This window comes from Phytophthora cinnamomi, assembly GCF_018691715.1.
Source record: "Phytophthora cinnamomi strain GKB4 chromosome Unknown Contig27, whole genome shotgun sequence".
NCBI lineage: Eukaryota > Oomycota > Peronosporomycetes > Peronosporales > Peronosporaceae > Phytophthora > Phytophthora cinnamomi.
The window spans coordinates 1299105-1323914 of record NW_027150960.1 but is presented as its reverse complement, the minus strand read 5'-3'; the positions used below and the strand labels follow the sequence as shown (position 1 = coordinate 1323914).

The following is a 24810-nucleotide window of genomic DNA, read 5'->3' as shown; positions in this document are numbered from 1 at the left end:
TGCAGCACGAGCCATCTAGCTCGGCTGACCCGAAGCCTCGGCAGGAGCCGAGGCAGAAGCGGAAGCCTTGTGTGAGATTGGGTTTTGACTGTGGAGTGGAGCCACCGGACCGAGGTCTAACGGCATCGAGACTTTGAGAGGAGAAGACCGAGGTCTCCTATTGGCTACTCACATTTACCGCGCCAGAGTGACAGAAAGCTAGTTAGTGACTGTGGGGCACGGCGGGTCCTAATAAATTCCCGCCGAGCCCTCCAGGTAGTCATAGTGGATACCCTTTTTGCCTCCTATTAGGAATCCGGACTTAAGACGAAGGCTCGTCCGGTTGTAGGATTAGACCGAAGGCTCGGTCCATATTAGATATTTGTATAGACATTAGGGATTAGTTATAGTCGAGGCCTCACCGCCTCTAACTATTAAATCAGAGCAGAATTCCCCCCAAGCCATCAGGGTCAAGTCCGTCTACGGTAAGTCTAGCTAGCTTCGCTGTAGGGTCAGGATACGCTCGGCCGACGCGGGGTATGTCTGCCGGTGAGCTTAAGGTACATTGATCGAGAGTTCGCCCTGGTAAGGCCAAGAGTGGATAGTGGCCGAGTGTTGGGAGGTAGAGGGTCCTCCCTGTACGTTTGTACGTTGACCTGGGTGCGTGGCGTGACCCCCAGTGTGTTTGACTCTTTGGCCGAGGTTTCACCTCGGCGCCCCTGTTAAAGGCCTTGACCGGCCCGGTACCCTTCCTTTCTGAGGGACCACAGTGGGTTTAGCGCGAAAGCGCTTATATTTACGCACCCCAGCCGTTGCTCGTGGCTGGCGGTGCCTGTGTGTGGGCTCTACCTTCCTGACCGATACTTCAACACAAGGCATATTTCCAGCCCGGTGTAAGGGATCGGACCTGGTCTTCAGGTTTAATCCCAACAATCTTCGCCGACCTTTCGAGGGAAGCGTGTGTTGTTGGTAGGACTCGTCCCATTTGTCGAGGCTGAGGGACGAGGACTCGTAAAATCGTGAATTCCTACACGACAACTGGTGCCGCGACTCGGGACTGGTGTGACCGAGTGTTTGTTGTTACGGTCTGTGTAGGTATTGCCCCTTAACGAGCATTGAGGAGAGAAGGAAGAAGAAGAGAGAAGGGAACAAGAACAAGAAGAACAAGATGGCGAACGGATCCAAGTCAGCGGTACCAGCAACGCCGGCAAAGTCGACGCGCGGACCCACGGAGTACTCGTCAACCGTCGCTATCGACGTGACGTCTCGGTTGTCGGTGATCACCGAACGGTCGGTCAGCTTCGAAGAGTCGGTGGATGAAGATTCCGACGCCAAAGATGAAAAGATGGACTATGATGACCTGGAAGAGAAGTCATCTGCAGCGATGCAGGAGACGGACGACCAGGAAGACGCGATGTTGTCCGCGGGACACAGCGGGGTTCCCCGCTCGCTCTCGCGAAACCTCGTCGAAGAATTTGATGAAGTGGCGGAGCCGGACCACGCCTACGACGACTATGAGGACGGCACCGAGGGCTCGAAAGCCCTGGTGCAGGTTACTAAGGGTCCTCAAGTTGCCCAAGGCAACCGGTCGCCGAGGAATGGCAGCACTCCAGCTGCAAACAAGGTGCTTGGACGAGTGTTCAAGCAAATGATGGAAGAAAGCGAGTGGATGCAGCAATTCTCGCCCAAGTCGATCCGACAAGCCATCTGGGTGGAGTTGAAGGGCGAGCTGGCCTGGCCAGTAAACTCTATCAATACCACTCAGGTGGCCGAGGACACGGTCTCGCTCATTCGGGCTATGGGGTGTGAGCCGCAAACTCACCCCTCGGATGCTGCAATCCGTAACTGGCCCCCTGCCATAGCTGGCCGTGAGCTCCAGAAGTGGAAGCGCAAGCTCCGTCTGAGCTTTGGCACCACAGACATCGGCCTGGCTGGCCAGACCAAGGCCTCGGCGGAGCAGGAGGAGGACGACCCGTCGAAAGTCCCACTCCCACAGACACCTCAGAAGAAACCAGAGAGCTCGACAAGACGGCAGACTACTGATGGTGTGTTTTCGGTCCGTACCGAGGGTACGCCGTACTTCCAAGATTCGCACATGGTGACTCCCCGGTCGACGAGCCGCGCGGAACGCATTTCGCGCACCGAGGGGTCGAAGCCCACTCGCAGTACACAACGCGGGAAAACAGACTGACGGTTCACGCCTCGATCGGCCTCCTCTGACGAGGATGATGACGAGGATGATTACCTGGACCACGTTGACGGCCGCGACAGTCCTAGCGACGAATTGGCCCGCCAGGTCCGGGAGGTGAGCAAGATGGAGCGCTTGAGCTCGACGCCGAGACTTGAGCTCGCGACCCACCGACCCCTCGCTCAGATCAAACATTTTTCCGGAGCCCGCAACAAGAGTCAAAATTCGATGCAGTGGCTCCGAGCTTTCGTATACGAGATGAAAGGCACTCACACACCGCCCAACGAGTGGTGCATGGCGTTTGAGTTAAGCCTTCGGGATGGTGCCCTTCACTGGTACCGTCAACTTCCGAGGAAAACCAAACGTCAGTGGAAGTTGCTCAGCGACGCCTTCATTGAGTACTACTGCTCGCAATTCAAGCAGTCTGCTAAGGCTCGGTACTACTCGGCGAAGAGGGATGGTGCCGAGCACATTTGCGACTACCTAAATCGACTGAATGGCTACGCTCGCAACGCTGGCCTCCAGTTCGAGAAGGGTGGTCTCGATGCGAAAGACCATGTGCACCGATTCCTCGAGTCGTGTGGGGACCGAGGGCTCGAACGGCGGCTCTGCCACGTTCGAGTGAAGGACATTCACGAGTTGGAAGACATGATTAATGACATCTTGAGGTTGGAAGAGCGTGGACAGTCCCGCGAGACTTCGGCTTACCCACCGAGAAGCCGTGAGAGTACTCGCAGACGCGATGACAAACGCCCCGAGGCTTCGCGGGACAGTTACCGACGCGATGACCGACGCACCGACTCTTCGCGTGACGGTTACCGTCGCGACCGATACGATCGTCGGGACCGAGACTTTGACCGCCGTCGCGATGACTCGCGCCATGTGCCGCGAATCTCGTTGGCAGAGGCTTCGCTCGCCGACATGATGACCGAACTCCAAGTCCGAGGGTCTAGGGTGGCCGTACCGAGCGTTCGTCACCACGCCGACACTAGTACAGCAGTAGCGAGAGCGAAGCTGGCAGCGGCCTCTACTCTGAGGACGATCAAAGTGGCGGCGACTATAGTGATGACTACAACTCCGAAGATGAAGGTGGGCACGTAGCCGCGGCGAACGATCATGAAAGACGTGCAGCGGCAGACGGGACCTATGCCCGCTCTGACCACCGTCAGCGCAAGAATGGCGACTTCGGTCGAAACGTCGACCGAGGAAATCGAAACCTCGGCCGCGATAACCGCGAGGGTCGCCCCCGTCAATATGGACCGTGCGCTGCATGCGGAGGGCTCGGTCACTCGGCCCACTACTGCTACCGTCGCTGCAAGCTATGTCAGCAAGTGCATGATGTCGGAAAATGTGAAGCTCTGCAAGCGCTCACTTCTCTCCTTCGAACGAAGGTTGAGAAGAAGGACCTCACCCCCGAGCTCCAAGGCCTAGTCTTCGGTGGCCATTTAAACTAGGCAGCCCGCCAACTGAAACTGGGTTGGTCCCAATCGGGCTGCCACAGTTAGCCGAACCCGCGATCGACGCAGACTGTGTCTACGCGTTCGTGGGGAAGTGCAAATGGCCGAACCATGACAAGGAATGTATGAACCCGATGGAAAATGAAAAGGAGAGAGGTGGAAACCTCGGCGGAGGTGAAATGAGTGACGCGAATGATGAAGATGAAGATGGAAGTGGCACAGAGGCTTGGGTTTCAAGCGCGGTACCGGTAGGACGCACCAGCCCAAAGCTCGGTGGAGTGCTGAAGCTACTCCCGGGCGAGAGGCTGGGGTGGTGGTCCGCGTGGAAATTCGACCAGAGGGCTCGGATGAGAGCTCTGGCCCGAGGCGCGGTGAACGATGTGCGCACCCGAGTCCTTTTGGACACAGGAGCGAATGTGAGTGTGATCTCGGAGAGATTTGCAAAGAAGTTGCGGCTGCGTGAAATTCAGGGTCACGGCCGCTGTATGGAAATACAAGGGTTTACCAAAGGAACGATGGCTACAGAGCGCCGAGCCTTGGTCAAAGTGACGCTCGGCTGGGAACGAGTGTACGAGTTTGAATTGTGGATTATGGATCATGGCGCCGGTGTGGACGTAGTCCTCGGCACCGACTTTATGATTCCGGCTGGAGTGCGCCTGGACATGTTCCACGCGACTGCCAAACTGCCGGGCGAGGTGAGCATTCCGCTCATCAAGACGAAGAACATGCTCGATGAACGAAGTCTCGGTCCGCACATCAACAGCGGACCCGCCGAGGATTTACTTATCCCCGGTCACGAGTGGGTTGACTATCGACCACCGAAGCGCCAACCCTCGGAGGAGACCCACGAGCTGTGGATACGCCGGACCGAGACGTTGGTGCCCACGGTGAAAGCGTTTAGACGGGGCAAGGTCTCTCGAGTACGAGTGACAAATGTGAGCGACCGGCTGTTGTCTTGCCGAGCTCACGCGTCCCTGCTCCTGTGGTCCCAATTGGGGACCTCCCGTATGATGAGGGGTACACTCGGTTGGAGTCGACCAAGTACCGAGAGTGGCAGGTGGCCGCATTTGAGGAATCTCGCGACGAGGATTTGCTCCAGCGCGAGTACGAACTCTACCAGAAGTGGCTCGCCGCGCAACCACCGGCGGTTGATCGGCCGAGTTATCCAACCCCGGCCGGAATAAAACCTCGGCCGCCTGATGACTCGCCGGGCCAGGCATGCCGTTTAACCTGCGCCAAGCTTTGGGAATGGGAACTCGCGAGGCGCGAGGAGATGGAGCAACTTGCCGCCGACGGCTCACCAGTGGGTGATGATCCGGCGGCGCTCCCTACTCAGCGCGCCGAGCTTGAGTACACTAGTACCGAGACCTCGGCGAAAGTTACGAACGAGGTCACGTTCGACCAGCCCAGCGACGATGGCTCCGACGTGAGCTCGGAACTAAGCGTGTCTACCGATGAGGTCCCAGAGGCGGCGGAATCCACTTATTACCAGCGTAAGCCTGGGCGGTCTGAAGACTCGGCCGAGGAGTCGGCGGGGGAAGACTCGACGGATACCCTAGAAGCGACGTACCTGTCTGTAGCTACTGCGTTGGCGACGGAAGAGGGCGCAGATGACGGGGGTGATCAACCCTCGTCGGAGCAGATGCCCAATGAAATCAACTTAGAGGACTACGCTCACGAACTGGCGTTCCTTCCCGACCTAACGGAGATCTCGGTGACAGACCTCGACTACTCGGCGCCGAATGTGCGTCTCCCAGGAGTGAGTGCGGAACGCCAGGATCGCGTTGTGGAAGTGCTCAAGAAGCACGAGAAGATCATGATCTCTAGTGGAAATGCTTTGCCTCCACCCGCTTATGGGGTGGTGTGTGATATCGATGTGAATGAACACTCGCCCATCAAACAGAGAGCTCGGCGAGTGCCCCTTCGGCACCTACGGAAGTTGTACGAACTACTACGAGGCCTGCTCAAGGCGGGCCTGATAGCGTTTTCGAACAGCCCGTGGGCTTCGCCAATCGTGATTGTGTTGAAAAAGAACGGCGAGGACATCCGGCTATGCATTGATTACAAGATGGTGAATGCTATCACCGCAATCATGGAATATGCAATGCCTCTGGTCGATGACCTTCTCACAGACCTCGAGAAGTATCTGTGGTACTGCTCGGTGGATGCGGCAAGTGGATTTTGGGCGATTATGATGACAACGAGGGCTCGCCAAATCTCGGCCTTCGTGTGTGCCCTCGGTCATTTTGAGTGGCTCAGGATGCCTTTTGGACCAAAGAATGCACCGATGATTTACCAACGCATGCTCGATAATGCACTGTGGGGGTTTGTACAACCGAAAGGTGGATGGAAACACTACGCAGAGTTAATGCGGTGTGCGGAGGAGAGTGACCGAGACCTTGGTCGAACCCTCGGACGGACCCTGGCTGAACCGTCGGACGATCCGTCACCTGACCCAAATCAAACACCCACGAAGTTTGAAGCAAGCTGCGACAGCACTCGGACCGAAGACTCGGTCGCGGAACTCATTAATAGCCGGGCAGCCGACATGTTCGCAACTGGAGAACCCGACGAGTCCTCGCTAGTCCCGGTGTTTGAGCGTCGATCATTTGTGGACGATATTTGCTTCGGGGGTGAGTCGTTTGATGACTGCCTCGAGACTTTGGACCGACTGCTCGCCCGCTTCGAAGAGTGCCGTATTAGTGTGAGCTTCACTAAGAGCATCTTTGTGCAGCCCAAGGTTGATTTTTTGTCGCATGAGGTGACGCGAGCAGGCATCAGAGCTGACACCAAAAGGTCAAAGCAGCTTTCATTTCCTCGGTCGAAAAAGGGGATACAAGCATTCCTCGGTGCGCTAAATTACTACAGCCGGTTCATCCAAGACTTTGCAGTATATGGAGCGACACTATACCAGCTGAAGGACGAAGATTTCACAGACGGGGGTGACCTCAGTGCCGCCAAGCGAAGCTTTGCTGCGTTACAACGAAAGGTCGGTGAGGCACCGATCCTCCGACACTTCGACCGTGACCGAGCAGTCCACGTAACACTCTTTGCCAATGAGTGGGCGCTCAGTACAACGCTGATGCAAGAACACGGTGGCAAAATGCACCCAGTACGATTCTGCGGCCGAGTCCTCAAGGACGCAGAGATGAATTATCACCCGGCCGAAAAGGAGGTCCTGGCCCTGCTCCAAATGTTGAAGGTGTGTTACACCCAACTCGCAGGCCGGACCATTCATGTCTACACGCGATTTTCAACACTCGACTGGGTCCACAAGTCGAAGACTCTGTTTGGACGAGCTACCCAATTTGCGGTATTACTGTCGCCGTGGCACCTGGTGGTGCAGCGAGTTAAGGAGAAAGATTGCGCTTTTGCGCAACTTTTGCAGTCGACCATTACTAGTTTCGTCGACCTCGAAGACTCGCTGGCCCCGGTAACCCCACCGACATGTGGTTCCCCGATTGTTCGTATGGACCCCCAGTTGCTATATGCGCGACTACCCCGTGCACACCGAGGTTTCGTACTCTCGTTCGATGGATCAGCCAAAACCGAAAAACACGGTGGCTATGGCAGTTGTGCCTGGATTTTGTGGAAACTCCCGGAATGGAATATAGTGATCGCTGCGAGTGCTTTTCTCGAGACCACGACGGTAAACCTCGCCGAGTACACCGGCATGAATAACGGCGTCTCGGCGGCCCTAGAACATGGGGCCGAGGACTTAGTTATCGTGGGAGACTCGAGACTCGCAATCCAGCAATCCCTAGGGGTGATCGCTTGTCGTAAGGAGTCGTTAATGGCACAACTGAACAAGCACAAGGAACTCACGGCGAGACTTCGCTCGGTGAAATACTTGCATGCAATACGTGAATTCAATGCGGCCGCTGATTCGCTCGCGAGCGAAACATTGGAAAAGAAAGCCTCGGTGGTAGTGGACAGTGAAGAAAGGAAGCAAGAATTGATGGAGTTGAATCGAATCCGAGAAGTTATCTACGACGGCTCGGCGGACGCTTCGGAAAACTCGGCGGAAGAGACTACACGTTCTGTCAACTCAGTCCAAGTACTCACCCCGCACGACCAAAATCGTAGTCGAACTTTTTTCGATTTTGTACGGGAATCGGGATATGTAGCCGCGGTGACCAGACGCCAAGCAAAAGAGCGGCGGAAACACGTCCGCTTTGCGAAGGAAGTCTCGGTGATCGATCCAGGCCGCGTAGAACACGCGTCAGGCCCTACTGGGGCCAAAACCGAAGGTTTAAACGACGAACAGGCTCAACCGAGGCTTGATGCAACAGCGGTGCACGAACCGAGTGCTGACGACATCGACCCCACGGTGGTGCAGGAAGAGCGCCGCCGACGCATAAGCGACGCCCAAGATGAAGAATTACGCTGGTCGAACCTAAAGATGGTGCTGAAAGGAGAAGAGGCAAATCTGAGTTACAAAGCCGCTCGCGAAGCCTGGAAAATGGCCGACAAGTTTGCACTGAGTGAAGATGGATTGCTTTATTTCCTTGGAGTGAACCGTCGGTGGGGAAAGGAACGGACCGACGAGACTACATTTAGGATGGTGGTGCCAACAACGATGGTCCAGGAGGTCCTACAGGGCTGCCATGACTCACTGGAGGGCGGACATCAAGGTATCGTCCGCACCTACCACCGAGTTAAGGCGGACTATTACTGGATCGGCCTGTTCGCTGATGTGGAGCGGCACGTGCGCTCGTGCCCGGACTGTAGCTCAAGTAAAAGCGTCCCACAATTCCGTGGGTACTCACCAGGGAACATCCTAGCCGAGCGACCGATGCAAATAGTATCGATGGACTTCGTTATACCTCTGCCGAGGTCTCGGCGAGGGAACACCGCACTGTTGCTATTTCAGTGCGCATTCACGGGTTTTGTCATGGGCAAAGCCATGGCCGACACTTCAGCCCTCTGTGTGGCACAAGCGTTCGAGGAATGCGTCTACCGAAGGTTCGGTGCGCCGTCGTTGATACGTCACGACCGAGATCCTCGTTTCATGAGCGAGGTCTTCCAAGCATTCACCGAGATGATGCAATCGAGGTCTCGGGCTACACTAAGCTATCGTCCACAAGCAAATGGCCAGCAGGAACGCTCGGTTAAGACCGTAATGCAGTCTGTGCGAGTGTATGCGGAGGACCCGCTCCAGCAAGATTGGGATGAGATTGTGGAAAAGCTCATCTTCGCTATCAACAATTCGCATGATGCTACAAGGAAGGACACCCCATTCTATCTCGTGCATGGTTGGGACGCTCGATCGAGTCTTCGAGCGATGTCTTCGTCTCTTAAGCGAGGGCTCGGCCGGCAGTCCAACGCCTTAGCGTGGCGACGTGAAGTCAACCGACAACAAGAGATCGCCCTGGCTATGGCTAAAGAGTATCAGGCGACCGAGAAGGCCCGGCGTGCTGAGAAGCATAACGCCACGTTGAGCGGACTGGAGAGGGCAGCCATGCCTGGGTCAGTACAGGACGACGTTTCCGACGGTGAACGAGGAGTCGGCAGAACTGATGGAGCCGACGAAGAGTCGGTGGCGAACTCTCTGTTCAAACCTGGAGATCGAGTGTGGTTATACATGGAGCGCGTGAAACCTGGGCTGACAAAGAAACTTGCACATCGCTGGCATGGACCTTTCCGTGTCAAGAAAAAGGTCGACGAGTATGCATATGAGTTGGAGCTGCCTGATCGAAGTGGATACCGGTTCTACCCGGTGGTACATGTGTCGCGATTAAAAGCTGTGAGCGAATTCGGCGATCGACCGAGAACTCGGCTGACCCCAGAGGTCACCGAGGGATCGAGACTTGACTTTGACGAGGAGCTACTGCCCGAGGACAGCTGGGAGCCAGACCAGCTCGCTGGCGAGTACGAGGTGGAGGCGATCTTAGACGATCGAGTTCCACTCTCGAACAGCACCGAGCGCTCGGTCAGAGAGTTCCTGGTGAAGTGGGCCGGTTACGACGAGCCCTCGTGGGAGCCAGCCGCCAACTTGTCTTGCGGCGGCCTGCTGTATGACTACTTGCGCGAGAAACGCCGCGACCGACGGTTGCAAATGGTCCAAGTCGCTGACGAGGACTAGCTGCAACCTGTCGCGAATGATGAACTGCCGGTGGGGCGATGCAGCCCACCCAAGCAGACGAAAACGACTACTGCACCAAAAAATGATTGTATATTTGCATGTAATTGGAACGAGCTTACGAGTGGAGATTACGATTGGAGAAAGGTGATGAGATACGCAAAGATGATGAAAAGACGATTAGCGGAAACCTGAGAGCTAGCTACCCTTACGCTACAATCACTGAGCGACCCTGAGCTAACTACAGCTGCAAACATGAAAGCGGAAACAAGAGACCGAGGGTTCAAGAGTCCGAGTTAGAAGCGCCCCGAGCCAGTACTGTGAGGCGCGCCTCTTGGGGCTCCCCGGTTCTGGGTCGAGCCTCCGACCCTCCAGCTTCCGGAGCAGAGCCACCGACCGCGCGCTCGTCGTCGAAGTCTTCGTCGCTCGAGTGCTCGGCCGGAGGAACTGCACGTGCTCCCGAGCGAAGAGTGGCAGCTTGAGCTTCATCCACGTGGCCGTCGTGAGCGTCCGCAGCCTCTTCAACCGAGCCTTGGGCCGACCGCTCTGTCGACACTCCGCCGCGGGAACGCGCAGACTTCCCCTCCTCAGCCTCCGAGCCCTCGGCTGCCGAGTCTCCAGCCTCAGCAGGGGCCCTAGTATCCGGCGAAGCGTGGAAGTGGGTGAACTTGCGAACCCACGGCGCGGTGACCAGCTTGGGGTCCAGCGAGGGATCGACAGTGATAGCCGACGCAACTTGCTGTAGGGTCATCCCACGAGGAACGAAGACCGGGACCGCTGGGTTGCAGGGGGCGAAGATGGTGTTGTAAGGATGCGCCGCAGGGACATCCACCCAACAGTTCCGCCAGGGCTCGTGACCATCCAGCTCCGTCACCTCGGTGCACCAGTCCGCAGTCATAGGGGTCCACAGCAAATTATCCACGGAGTAAATGGGAACCGAGGGCTCGAACATGACTTCCGGGGTACAGTGGATGCGCCCGTGCGAATCCGGGTAACACCGAGGCCACAGACGGTAGGGGATCCGGAGGCGGATACGATCGGCACGCCCATTCCGGTTGGAATGATAGTCTGTCCAAGCTTCGAGCGCCTCGACGTAAACAGGAGAACCCTCACCAAGCTCTTCGGCAAGTTGCTGGAGCCATCGCTCGGCAGCAGCCGGGGAAATCCAATGCGAACGCTCGTACAAGGCGAAACCCAAGTCGTTCTTCTCGGTGGGGCCGACCGCTCGGCCGTTGAACTGTCGCCAGAACTTGACCACCAACGGGAGACCATCTGCCCGTATCGAGATGCGCTCGTCCGGCATGAATTCGGCGGTGCTGAACAAACAAGGATCAGCAGGGAGGCTCGCCAAGAATTGCTGGTACGGATGGGCCGACCTTTCCCAATCCGCGAAGGCAGCAATGCCCTCGGCCGAGTACTCCACCGCGACTTCACTGTCAGCAGGCCGAGGCACCCGAACTTCCAATATTCTCTGCCAGCAGGCTCGAGCACTCGGGGCTGTGAAAGGAGGCTCGAGAAGATCCAACGCGTCGTCCGGCGAGTTTTTCGTGGAGCAACCAGAGGTTTTCTTGGACGAAGCCAAGGTGTCGGTCCTCCGAGCTGGCCCAGTCGTGGCATCCTTAGAAGTAGTTTGCCGGCTTTTCGTAGGCTCGCCACGTTCACGCCGGAGACTCCGTGGCGGCGATGTCTTGCGCTGCCGACGTTTCTTGGAAGGAGCTTTTGAGGGAGGAGCAGCAGGCTTCTTCGCCTTGCCCGTCTTCTGCTGCTGGGGAAACCTCTTTGACAGACTCTCCCTCCAGAAATTCTCGGACGGCTTCCCAAACCGAAACCCATCTCCAGCATCACGTCCAGTAAGGTCCATGACCTCGGGCTCCGCCTCCGAGGGTCCATCGAGGCCCAAGACGAAGTCATCGGGAGCATTTTCCTGCTCGACCGATGATTTCGACTGGAGTGAGGCCACGGTAGAAGCAGGACGAACCGGGCGGCCGTCCCGACGAGGCTTGATCACCACCGACTCCTTGAATGGAGAATCCCGGTCGACAGGGGCCGGCGCCTTCTCTTCGAGATCTCGGCCAGCTTCCGACTCGTCGTCCGGAGACTCCGGTGGGGCCGGAGTCGAAGTCGGAACCTCTGCGTCCTCAGGCCTAGCTGGCGAGCCGGGCAGTGAGTTTGTCGAAGAATCGGACGGATGCGGCGATGGAGGCGCGTGGACCGAAGTGTCGGCGTCGACCTCCAAGATTTCCAGTGGTGACTGAGAAAGAGAACCACTACTCGCCGTTGAAGGCCTGTCGGCCGGCCGAGTCCTCGTGCTGCCAGTCCCGCCTCCACGCGGAGGAGACGACCCGTGCGGTGGCGATGACGAGTCCTGGGCCATGGGTCGCGGAATAGCACCAGAATCTGGCCGAGACTTGGCTGCTTTCGCTGCTGCTTTGGCCCTTAGATCCACCGACGGCTTACCAAGGCGAGAGGTACGTCTGACTTGAACTTGGGACTTCGTTGCCGCAAGCGTCGGCGAAAGTTTGGTATGATACGACGGCTTCGCCGAGACCTTGGCTGAACGCTTCAGACGCTTGGCTGGCGGGGCAGTAATGGTCTCGTCGTCCGACAGCTCGACCGAGGAGTCAGGTGGAATGCTGATGCGAGCCGCCTGTGATAGTCCGGAGACCTTTTGGGAGCGGGCGACGCTTGAGCTGGTCGTCGAGGCCGAGGAGATCGGGTGAGGACGCTTGGAGCCCACCGCGACCTCGGACAATCGCAAGCCCAGCTCGTCGAGCTCTCCGAGCAACGAGGAAACCACAGGCGGAAGCGACGAGTCATCGGTGAGGTCGAGGCCACACAAACTGGATCGTTGAGCATCTTGCTGGCGGAGGAAGGTGTTAAACCTCTCCACTGCCTTCGTGTACGAAATTAGCCCCGACTTGAACCCCTCTCGGTCTTTCTTGATGACCGCCCGAAGTTCCCTGATCGAGCTCTCATACTTGGAGCATCGAGCCTTCATGTTGTCAGACATCTCAGCGCTCTGCCGGAGTGCATTCACCGCGATGTCCATCTTGCGAGAAAGGAAGTCTCGCTCCTCCCGAGTGACTCGAAACTTTTCAGCGAGCTGCTTGCGCTCGAACAAGGCTTGGTTGCAGAGGACCTCGAACTTGCGACGCTCGTCCACTTCTCGGCGTAGCAGCGCATCACTGTACGTGAGCTGTTCTTGGTAGTAACGAACCTCCAACCGAAGGTCAGCCATCTCCGCGTCCCAGCCGGGGGCAGGCGACGGCGCATCTGGAGCCAATGCACGGATCACCGCGCCGAGGGTTTGGGCGTCCTCCAGGCGCTGGTCGAGATCGGAGTCGAGGCGGAGCGGAGGATGACGAACCAAGCCGACCATGAGGTGACCGAGGTCTGCGAAACGCTGCTCGGTGTGATCCTGCAGCTCTCGGACCATATCCTCGGCGGCGTCCCGGACAGCGTCTTCAAGAACATCACGACGAGGGTTTGGAGGGCGCCGAGAAGGCGCCTCCGAGACCTCACCCTCCTCGAGCCGGCAGTACTGAGTCGGGTTGGACGAAGTGCCGCCAGGCTCGTCCAACCGAGGGCTCCACGGAGAGCAGGGAGACACGACTCGAACCCACGGCCTCAGAGCTCGTTACCACCCGCTGTGCGTATCAGAGGCGGGAGTTAGTGGCGAACGAGCCGAGGCACTGGGGTTGGACGCAGCGTCACCTCTCGGTGGAAGGTCGCGCGCAGGAAATGACGGGAGACCTCGGGGTGCCCCGCTGTGCGAGTCAGAGGCGGAAGTTGGCCCCGTCGAGGCCTCGACCAACCTAGCCGTGAACTCAGGAGGGAAGGGCGCGATGAAGGCATTTGGATCATACTGTGGCACGCAAAGAAGACATGGAGGATTAGCATGAGGAAACCAGCGAAGTTTCGAAGATACTACATAGCTTACCCTGAGAGCGCGGCCGAGAGCTTCTGACGTTAGGACCCGCAGCCCTTGTCGAGGGCTCGGGGAAACAGACATGCTGGCAGCAATGACGTGCACCACGACGCTCACCACCTGACAGGTTCGCGTCGAGGTGGGGGCCGTTGTGAGATTGGGTTTTGACTGTGGAGTGGAGCCACCGGACCGAGGTCTAACGGCATCGAGACTTTGAGAGGAGAAGACCGAGGTCTCCTATTGGCTACTCACATTTACCGCGCCAGAGTGACAGAAAGCTAGTTAGTGACTGTGGGGCACGGCGGGTCCTAATAAATTCCCGCCGAGCCCTCCAGGTAGTCATAGTGGATACCCTTTTTGCCTCCTATTAGGAATCCGGACTTAAGACGAAGGCTCGTCCGGTTGTAGGATTAGACCGAAGGCTCGGTCCATATTAGATATTTGTATAGACATTAGGGATTAGTTATAGTCGAGGCCTCACCGCCTCTGACTATTAAATCAGAGCAGAATTCCCCCCAAGCCATCAGGGTCAAGTCCGTCTACGGTAAGTCTAGCTAGCTTCGCTGTAGGGTCAGGATACGCTCGGCCGACGCGGGGTATGTCTGCCGGTGAGCTTAAGGTACATTGACCGAGAGTTCGCCCTGGTAAGGCCAAGAGTGGATAGTGGCCGAGTGTTGGGAGGTAGAGAGTCCTCCCTGTACGTTTGTACGTTGACCTGGGTGCGTGGCGTGACCCCCCAGTGTGTTTGACTCTTTGGCCGAGGTTTCACCTCGGCGCCCCTGTTAAAGGCCTTGACCGGCCCGGTACCCTTCCTTTCTGAGGGACCACAGTGGGTTTAGCGCGAAAGCGCTTATATTTACGCACCCCAGCCGTTGCTCGTGGCTGGCGGTGCCTGTGTGTGGGCTCTACCTTCCTGACCGATACTTCAACACAAGGCATATTTCCAGCCCGGTGTAAGGGATCGGACCTGGTCTTCAGGTTTAATCCCAACAATCTTCGCCGACCTTTCGAGGGAAGCGTGTGTTGTTGGTAGGACTCGTCCCATTTGTCGAGGCTGAGGGACGAGGACTCGTAAAATCGTGAATTCCTACACGACACTTGGCCTCGGCGACGAGCAATCTCTCCTCCAGCGCGCGGACGCGCTGGAGCAACGCCTTCATTCGGGCCCCCACCTCGATCTGGATATTCGAGGCGGTCTGCGAGACCGCCGCGACTTGAGCCTTCTGGTTCGCCAGCTCCTGCTTCAGGGCGGCGAACTCAGCGCCCTGCAGACGCAACACGGCGGTCCCCGGTCGTGGGGAGGCGCATACTGATCAGCCCGGGGCTGATCATACCCGGGGCGTGTTCCCACCCCCCGCCACCGCCGATCCGTGACGCCCGCGGCTCAACCCGCTGGATTGTTGAGCGGATTGTTGACCATAGTATCCCGAAAACGAACCCTCAAGGGGCTCGTTTTCGTATTCGTTGGGGAGGATTTCCTCCCCATCAAGATACATGGGAGCCGCGGAACGTCTTGCTGGAGGACGTTCCGGAAATGGTGAGGGCGTACGAGGAGCAGTACGCGCTGGCGCAGCGGAAGTAGTGCGAGCGCTGCGGTCATCGCTAGCGTCCGTACCCTCGCGTACTAAGAACTTAGCACGGAGCTCTTTGAGACTCTTGGGCACACGGAACGACGTGTACCCGTTCAGGTCGCGGTCGCTCGAACGGACCGCGCCTGGGAAGCACTTCGCGCACTGGAATCCCTCGGGCACAGCGCACGGCACATTTGCCTCCTCAGCAGCAACATGAAGTTGCTCCAACTTTCCACGCTTCGAGTACGTCTCGAAGCGATCACGCGCTTCCTTAATTCGATCACGGTAAGCATTCGGCTGCTTGATGAAATTGTCAACAAAGGCGTTCCAACTCTGACAAAGTGCCTGCCATTCGGGCACTTTGCTGCGAGAAGAGGTCTTCTTGCTTTGAAACCATCGGAGCTCACGAAAGAGTCCGATGTAGTAATCGCGCCTTTGATGCGTTTCCGCATCAAAGTGCAGCTCGGCAGCCACAGCGTCATCTTTGATGGCGCTGCATACGTACAGTGGCACCTCATTCGGAGGTACCGAGTTCCTATACCGGTCCGTGATCTCGGACGCGGACGGCATCCACGGATCGTGCGCTGCGCCTGCAGCGCGCGGAGAGCCTTGAGCTTTGAAATCACGCGCTGCAGCTGCAGCGCGCGGAGTACTGAGAGCCCCAGCGGAAGCGAGTGGGGTATCGCTCTCAGTTCGCGAACGCTTCGAGCTCGAAGCGTCCGATTCGTCCCCTTCACGTGGGCGAATGTTCTTGGCATGAGGGTCGAGCGATTCGCTCGACACTGAGTCTTTGCGCTTTGAGGGCGAGTCCTCCTCGCCCTCCATATCGTCATCGTCGTCGTCGACGACGTCGCCATACTTCGCCTTCTGGCGTTCGAAGTAGTCGTCGATGGAGAGATGACTCCCCACCGATCTTGAAGTTTTCTTCTGAGGCGCGCTCATCGTTGAATGAGCACGAATTTCTTCTCCAAACGCGGAGAATTGACGAATGGTCAATTCCGAAGATTGACGTGCGGAGACCCCGCGCGTCTAACCTTAAGGGGGGGATGGTGTAACGGGGCTACACGTACAAGTGGCTGCAAGCCATTTGTGAATTTAACAGATAGGTTATCTGTTAAAAGTTTTAGATACTTCCTCACCTTGGTGTAAGACACACTAATGGATACATTGAAGTGGGCCACCACAATGAGTGGTCCACACATACCCAAAGATCCTATTGGTAGAAAGCAGCATCTTTCTACCAATCAGAGTCATGCATATTAATGGGGCTCTGACAGCCAGCCGCTGTCAACCCCTTTCATAGATGATAAACAGTTTTTAGCAATTTAGGAGGAAAATCAATTTACAAACAATACAGTTCTCATTTTACCTTAAACTAGCTACTTGAAGTCTTATCTAAGTTAAATTAAATTTGTGTATTCAAATATAATTAACCTAAGTAATTACTCAGTACCTACGCTTCCTCATACACGTAGCGCGACGTGTAAGCTAAAGTAGTGAGTCAAGTTAGACCCACTACAGATACCGAAAGAAGACGCTGGAAAACCGCTGGATGAACAGCGACACTCGCCTTCAGCATTTTTTTAGTGGAAAGGTTACTGGTGCTTCATTACGATGGCCAACGGTTGAGAAGGAGGCTTACGCAATAATTGTAAAAGACTCGAATATTTGCTGCTCCGCCCAGGCGGCTTTACAATTTTCACTGATCACCGAAACTTAATGTATATTTTCAACCCCGAAGTCTTTGACAGCGGTATTGCACGCTATCAAGCAGATCGCTTGCAGCGCTGGTCGATCGCGCTTTCACTATTTCCGTACGTCATCGAGCATATTTCTGGAGCTGAAAATGTTTGGGGAGATTTATTGTCCCGTTGGGGAGCAACCAATCTAGCTGAGCAAGGCACTACTCCGGTGCGTGTCGCCGTGGTAAGTGTAATTGATGAATATCCTATTTCCCCTCTTGAAGCTCAAGATTTCGTGTGGCCATCACTAGCAGAAGTTCGAGCTTTAATCAGTGATGTGGTTTCGGTGGGGGAGGGACCGGCAGCAGCGACCTCTACTGCTCCGAATTCCGCGACCAAGCACAAACTGCATTGGGATTCAAGCAGTGAAATTTTTCGTGATGAACGCGAGCGTGTGTGGATCCCGCCCACGGCTACGAATTTTCAGACAAGACTGTGTATAGTGGCCCATACTGGTGTTGCCGGTCACCGTGGTGCGGACACGACACTCAAGCATTTGCGCGAGTTTTTTTATCTGGGATAACATTGAGGAAACAGTTCGGGCATTTGTCGAAAGCTGTTTGCATTGTCTGAGGGTAAATGGAAAAATTGTCCCCAGACCATTTGGTGAGGCAGTTCATGGGACAAAACCAAACGAGGTTCTTCATTTTGATTTCTTGAGCATGCCTACCAGCTCAGAAGGACAGTGCTACGTTTTGGTTTTGAAAGACGATATGTCGGGTTTCGTCGAGCTCATTCCGTGTTTCGTGGCAACTAGCACCGAAGTGTTTCACGGACTAACAGATTGGTTTAAGAGATATGGAGTTGTTTTCCAATGGGTATCTGATCAAGGATCTCATTTCAAAAACACCGTAATCGAGATGCTGCAAAAGAAACTAGGAGCTCAGCATCATTTTGTGACCGCCTACACGCCATGGGCTAATGGCACTGTTGAGGTGGTGAATCGGTTGTTGCTGCGCTGCGTTCGTGCTTTGATGAGTGAGCAGAAATTGGCTATGACTCAGTGGCCGGATATCTTGCCGCTTGTGCAAATGGCACTTAATCACATGCCAGCGGATCGGCTCGATGATGTTGCCCCGGTCACTGCATTTACTGCGTTACCTGCACAAACGCCGGTTGGCGCTGTTCGGCATCAACAGGACCAAAACGTTGTGAGTCTCGACTGGGTTATCGAGAAACAGAAGCAACACTTAGTCGCTGTTCAGGAGGCTTTGGAAATGATGCATAAGAAACTCGCAGAGACAAGTGATAAGCGGCACTCACAGGCACGTAAGCGACAAGCCGCTCGCCCTGGTGTTGTATTGACTAAGTTCACTGTTGGTGATTTTGTGCTGGTCGGCCAAGTACTCTCCAGAGTGAACAAATTGGCCGTTCAATGGAAGGGACCCCGACGAATAATCAAAACGCTGAACGACTACACGTTTGAAGTGCAAAATATGGTCTCACCATACGACATTCAAGTGGTGCACGCGTCGCGATTAAAGTTGTACGCAGAAGGTGGACGTGAAGTCACAGAGGATCTTATCGAACACATCATTCATGGTGAAGGCGGGAATCTAGTTGAGAAGTTTCTAGAATGCCGTTTTGGTCGTGAGCTGCGTGCCTGGGAAATAAAGGTGAAATGATTTGGCTTAGAAGAAGTTGAAGCTTCTTGGGAGCCAGCGAAAATTATGATGGAAGATCAACCTCGACTTGTTGAACGTTTTGTCGAGGATAACGCGTCAGATCAGGCGGTGCAGGAGATGGCACACGCGCTTGGCATTGAGAGTGCACAGCCGGCGCAAACCCGTCGTGGACGGCAAAAACGTCGTTAACATCATCGCGCATCGCGCGATATCGATCGACCGAGCAGTAAATGTTTTAGTGCATATTCCCGTCTCACTGTTCGAGGGGGAAGTGTTCTGCTGCATCCTGTCAACAGGGTGCAGGCAGATTGTGTTTCATGTCGACACACAAGGACGTTCATATAGCGTTCGGAAGTGGATGTGAACCTAGGTGCATGTTAGGAGTAGCTAGGTGCAATTCGTGTGTTCCAAAGGAGGCCAAGAGGGCCGCAGAAAAGGTAAAAAGCAAAAAATAATAAAAACCCCAGTTGGAAACTGGCAGCCGAGAGCACAAGTGAGTGCGAAGTCGGATCACTTTGCAATTGCCAAGTTCCGTACCAAGCCACTGTTACAAGGCAAGACGCCATGACCAAGCACCAGGAGATCAAGACCATGAAGCTGTACCACCACTTGGAGCGCATTGAGCGCCGCCTAACTGAACTGGGTTACACCAACAAGGACATCCCAGTGGACCCGGAGCGGTTGGCCACGTTGGACTCGCTGCATTTCTTCGGTGACGAGCCGATCTGCCACATCGTGGAGCTGCTGAGTGAGACTCCGGAGGAGAAGAAGGTACTGGACATTGGCACGGGCTTCGGAGGCACGGCTCGGTTGCTGGCACACCGCAGTGGATGCAAGGTGGACGCTCTAGAGCTTCAGCCAGACCTGAGCGAGGCGGCCACGGAGCTCACACGTCAGTGTCGACTGGATGACCAAGTTACTCACTTGAATGGGGACTTTTTGGACTATGCTGTGCTGTCCAACGAGTACGACGCTGTGGTAGGGTTGCTGTGTTTCCTGCATATTGGCCACTGGCGAGACCTATTCCAGCGCTGTTTCGAGAGCTTGAAGCCTGGTGGGGTGCTGTACGTCGACGATTTCTTCCTGCGCGGAGAAAAGTTGTCGGTCGAGGACAAGACGACGCTCAAGAAGGACATTTACTGCAACGACTTGCTGCGCCAAGATGAAATTGTGGCTGTGCTGAGCGCGTGCGGCTTTGAAGCACCAAGTTTTCTAGACGTGACGGCCAAGTGGCAGCCTTACTTGTCGAATCGTGCAACCCAGTACCACGCTGAGCTGGAGACTCATATCGCTCGCGATGGCGAGACGGCAGCTCAGGGCCTTGACCATTTCTACACTAGTGTGGCGCGTCTGTTCCATGCTGGAAACGTCGGGGGCTACACGCTGGTCGTGCGTAAACCACTTTGATATTGCATTCAGCTTACCGGTGGTTTGCTAGCTACAGTAGCTCTCACGTACACTTTCTGCCAACAGTATAGGTTCACTTAATGCACACGCGCGCATAATTTGTTTTTGCTGTCATCGAAGCCACTACTTTACATGACGCTCATGACGCTCTCGTCCTCGATCATCGCCTCCTTGTCCAGCAACTGCTGCTCCGCCTCGTCCGCGATCTCATACTGGTGCTCCTCAGGCAACGTGAAGGCCTTGAGCAGCGCCAGCGCGTTCTTGGGCTGGTCCAGCGGCACCATGTGGCCAGCCTCGTACACCTGCTGGAAGGCGAAGGGTCCGGCCTGACGGATCCGGCCGGCCTTCTTGCCATCCACAGTCCAGTCCTTGTCCTCCGCCGCCAGGAACTCGTCGTGCTTGCTCCACGGCAACTCCAGTGTCCAGGCCTTGCAGCCCATCCAGTTCACAATAAAGTCGGCGTCTCCAGCGTACACCAGCCCTCGGATGCCAGCCTCGAGCATCGGCGGCACCAACTGCTGGAAGTTCTTCATCCAGTCGAAGGAAAAGCCCGCGTGGACTTCCATGTTGCAACTTTGCCACTTGGCGCTCTTGGGGCTCACGTGCAACTTCTTCAGCGTGCTCTCCAGGCGCAAGAACTTTTCCACGTAGGAAAAGTCGTAGCACATGGGCGGGTGCTCGCACTTGGAGCGGACGTCGTAAACGTTGAGCCCGGACACCGAGTAGGGCGCCACCAGCGCCGCGTTGCAGAAGGTCTGCGCGGCGAGACACGCCACTTTGGTGGTCTGGCAGCTCGAGATCATCCCCACGCAGGGCGACACGGCAGCCTTCATGGCCAGGTACACCGGGTAGGACACGGCCTTTACACCGTACGTGTTATTGTAGGCCATATCCGGGTAGTACTTGTACTGCACCTCCGGGTCGGTCAGCCCGTTGCCGATGCCGAAGCCCTGCAGGTTGATGTGCACGGGGCCCTCCTGTTGCTCGTTGCCCGTGAAGATGCGGTGCGAGATGGCCGGCACGTAGTGGCCGGCGTAGCTCTCGCCGAAGACGTAGAAGGGCTGCTTCTGGTACTCGGGCTTGGCCTGGAAGAACTCCTGCAGGAAGTGGAACATGTCGTCGCCCACCTCCTTCTCCGTCGTGTCGTACTCGCTCACGTCGCCGTAGCTGAAGCCGACGCCCACGGGCTGGTCGATCCACATGACGTTGGCCCGCTCCGTCCACGAGTACGGGTTGCGCTTGAGCGACAGGTCGTCGTTGACGGAGCAGGGCCCGTTCTCCTGCAGCAGCGCCAGGATGGAGCTGCACCCGGGGCCGCCCGTGAGCCAGATGATCACCGGGTCGGTGGACGGCGAGCCGCGCGACTCGAAGAACCAGTAGAAGTAGTTCTTGGACTTGGAGCCCGTGATCTTGAAGTAGCCGCTCAGCTGCTTGGTCGAGTCGCAGAAGTCCTCGTCCACCGAGTTCATGGTCAGCGTGTAGCTGGTGGCGTTGGCAGCGGAGGAGGAGGGGACGCAGGCGCAGGCGAGCAGCGCCAGCAGGCACAGCGTCGCCCGCAGCCGAGTCATGGTCACTTTGCTGCTACCTTGTTCTTGATCTTGTGAGGGAGGAATCTTTTTGATAGAAAGGAGAAGGCGGCCGATTGGCAGGATGGCACCATACTTTGATCCAGTGGAAAGGGACCCACTATTCGGGTGGGTGGAGCTTGTCGCAAGTTGAAGTGAGATCGACCAATCCCGTTCGTTTGAGCAAAACCATAAGGCACGCCGGTCGATGAGTGTTTTTTATCTTGTTTTGTTCTTGTTGGGTCTGTGCGTGCTGCTCGAGCCTGAACGAGCAGTGGCCATTTTTATTGGTATGCTGCAGGATACTCTACTGTGGCATGGAACTCAGGAATACAGTGATGACCAACGGAGGCATTGCCAAAGTCTTTATAAGGAAAAGTAGCATGCCTGTCTGATAGCAGTCAGCCACAGTTTACAAACCATCCGGCGACCATATTTTTTCCAACGCGCTGTCAGCCGACCGTTTTGGCGTTGTGCCAGTCTGGGGCGCTTGGATTGGATTCAATCGTCTTGACTTCGTGACTTCGTGATTCGTGACGAATGCCTGCTAGGCGGGAAGTGAAAAATAGCCTCATGCCTCGCGCCCAGAACCTCGGGCACCCACACCTCCCTCAGCCCCCCTCGAGGTCTGTGTAAATACAGCAGGACTGGTTCAGGGCCAAGCCATGCATGAGAAGCCCCGCAACCCTCTATATTTGCCCGCGCCTCTGAGGTACATCGGTTGGTTTCATCGTCTATTGAGGGACGTCGTCGTTCGCCTTGTTGGAATTGGAGCGTGGAGAGCTAGGAGAGAGAGAGTTCGATCGATCGGGCGGTCACCATGGGCGCTGGAGCCTCCGTGACGGCGGACGCGAATGGCGCGATGCGTCTGCAGACCCCGTCACGAATCGTCGCCGCGTTCCTGAACCTCGCCAACAAGCCGCACCACGCGCCGCTCGTGGCCGCCAAGACGCAGTGGAAAATCGCTCAGCCCTTTGTGGGGGCCAACGGAGAACCGTCCACCAACGAGCAAGAGCTGCTGCACATGTTGCACGACCCAGTGGGGCAGAAGCACATCGGCGCCTTCGCCAAGAAGATTCTAACGTCCGAGACCTTCTTCTGCTGGGTCGAGATCAAGGAGTTCCGTGAGGCCCCGTCCATCGGATACCGCAAATCGATGGCCAAACTCATCTACCGCAAGTACATCAAGAACGGTTCGACCATGGCGCTGGGCAGCATCACGTCCGATCTCATTGCACTCTACGATGTGAGTTTGTCATAGTTAACTTCAGTGTGGTACATGTTGTGTGTGGTGCTTATTTGATTATTTTGGATGGACGGCAGAAAAAAATTGCAGACCTCGAGGCAAGTCATGGATCGAGCGCCACGGTCGATTTCTTCGACCCTCTCATGACAAACATCGTGGCCGATATGTGCCAAAATACCTTCATGCGCTTCAAATCCTCACCAGAGTACGAGGCGTACAAGAAGGACTTGAAAGATACGTACAACAAGGTCACGATCGAGGACTTCGAGTACCTGGAACTGCTCGGAAGTGGTGGGTTTGGTCGCGTCGTACACGCTCGAAAAAAGTCTACTGGCAAGCACTATGGTAAGCAGGTTGTGTTGTTTGGGTTTTGTCGATCAATGCATAACAATGTTCGTGAATTTCCACACTCAACAGCCATGAAAATTCAGCTCAAGACTGGTCTTCTGGACGAGCACCATGATCAATTGAGCCAGATCACATCCGAGAAGGATATTTTGCAGATTTGTCACAATCCGTTCGTGTTGGACATGCACTACAGCTTCCAGACACCGGCGCATGCCATCATCGTGACAGAACTTGTTCGAGGTGGTGATCTTGGTGATGCACTGAAATCATCACGTGATGGCTATCTACACGAAGACCGAGTGAGGTTGTATGCAGCTGAGATTGGGCTAGCACTCAACCACATGCACGAACTGGGGCTTATTTATCGCGACTTGAAACCCGGTAACATACTTTTAGGAGAAGACGGACACGTCATCTTGGCTGACATGGGTCTTGCTGCTGGCTTTGACCCATTGAAACTGAAGAAGGATGATTCTGGAGACTATCGGTATACACCAGTGCAACCAAAGCTTACACGACGGAAAACAACAGTAGGAACTCGCGGCTACATGGCACCCGAAATCATATCCGGAAAACTCGTAAAGCGCGACCAGCGACCCGGGTACACGTTTGCAGTGGACTTTTGGTCTCTCGGAGTCACCATTTTCGAGCTGATGTGTGGGTTTCAGCCGTTCAGCATGCACTCGAGCGGCAACTTTTTCCAAGAGGTAGCGAACGAAGAAATCTTCAGATTGTCTCCGCGAACACAACACAAGATCGAGCTTCAAAAAATGGCACAAGGTGTCACATTCCCACTTCACTTGACTCGGAACGCGCAGGACTTCTTGAAGCGTCTGCTGGAGGTGTCACCGGAGCATCGGCTAGGTTGCAACGGCGAGAAAGGTTTTACTGAGTTTATGGAGCACCCGTTCTTCGAAACCGTAGACTGGGAGAAGCTTATGATGAAACACATAGACCCCAAGTTCAAGCCTGCACTACCGCTACTCACCGACAAAAAAATCTACAATTCGTACGAGCACATGATGTCGCACTTTGACATGCGCGACAAGGACTTCATTCGACGTAAGTACTGCCTTTTGATCAAAGACAAAACAATGCAATGCGAACTCTAATTTGCGTGTTTTCGCGGAACAGATGACTGGTACGCGGACCCCGACCCAGAAATGCAGAAACACTTCGATACATGGGACTACATCTCACAGTACACATTGCGAGCAGAGCTCGGTATCGCCAAGGAGCTGGACGAGACCAACATCCCGTACAAGGTGTTGCAGCTCACGGGCGAGGACAGCAAGGCAAAGTTCACGGCACCCAAATAGAATGCATGGTGGACATCCAGAGTTGCAGTCGAACTGTGTCGCATGCTGGTTATCTATAACGCCGCCGTGTGCATTGTAGTGGGTGCTCCGGTAACGTCCCCACTCAAGTGTAGCAGTATAGTCAGAAGATGGAGGCCAAATAAACGCATTGAAAATCAAACCTTGTGTTACGTAGTTCTTGAATCGAACGGCCAGGCCACTCGGACAGAAGAGAAATATGTAACACTTCGCCATCCACTTGCTTCTTTGTCTTTGTCTCCGTCATTCCTCATGCATCCTTCAGTACGACAAGATCAAGTGCTCCTTACAAAACAGCGGTTCTCAAAACCCGGAGAGGTGAACGGTGCAGCTGC

General features: G+C 55.7%; 5 protein-coding genes across 5 annotated transcripts; 4 read left to right on the top strand and 1 right to left on the bottom strand.

Moving 5' to 3' along the window:
* Positions 1 to 1147: 1147 nt before the first annotated feature.
* On the top strand, positions 1148 to 2170 carry IUM83_04155 (Eukaryotic/viral aspartic protease; the record flags this gene model as incomplete). Its single annotated transcript, XM_067928210.1, has 1 exon — positions 1148 to 2170. One exon carries the CDS (start codon positions 1148 to 1150, stop codon positions 2168 to 2170), a length of 1023 nt encoding a protein of 340 aa, XP_067793781.1.
* Positions 2171 to 2293: 123 nt separating this feature from the next.
* Positions 2294 to 3268, top strand: IUM83_04154 (uncharacterized protein; the record flags this gene model as incomplete). The annotated part of the gene is made up of 1 exon (XM_067928209.1): positions 2294 to 3268. One exon carries the CDS (start codon positions 2294 to 2296, stop codon positions 3266 to 3268), a length of 975 nt encoding a protein of 324 aa, XP_067793785.1.
* A 15868-nt stretch (positions 3269 to 19136) lies between these two features.
* Positions 19137 to 19979, top strand: IUM83_04153 (Methyl transferase-like protein; the record flags this gene model as incomplete). The annotated part of the gene is made up of 1 exon (XM_067928208.1): positions 19137 to 19979. One exon carries the CDS (start codon positions 19137 to 19139, stop codon positions 19977 to 19979), a length of 843 nt encoding a protein of 280 aa, XP_067793791.1.
* A 128-nt stretch (positions 19980 to 20107) lies between these two features.
* IUM83_04152 (putative serine protease family S10) lies at positions 20108 to 21547 on the bottom strand (the record flags this gene model as incomplete). The annotated part of the gene is made up of 1 exon (XM_067928207.1): positions 20108 to 21547. One exon carries the CDS (start codon positions 21545 to 21547, stop codon positions 20108 to 20110), a length of 1440 nt encoding a protein of 479 aa, XP_067793784.1.
* An 817-nt stretch (positions 21548 to 22364) lies between these two features.
* On the top strand, positions 22365 to 24457 carry IUM83_04151 (AGC protein kinase; the record flags this gene model as incomplete). Its single annotated transcript, XM_067928206.1, has 4 exons — positions 22365 to 22790; positions 22868 to 23135; positions 23208 to 24200; positions 24273 to 24457. The coding sequence occupies 4 exons, from the start codon at positions 22365 to 22367 to the stop codon at positions 24455 to 24457; spliced, it is 1872 nt and encodes a 623-aa protein (XP_067793780.1).
* Between the last annotated feature and the right edge of the window lie 353 nt (positions 24458 to 24810).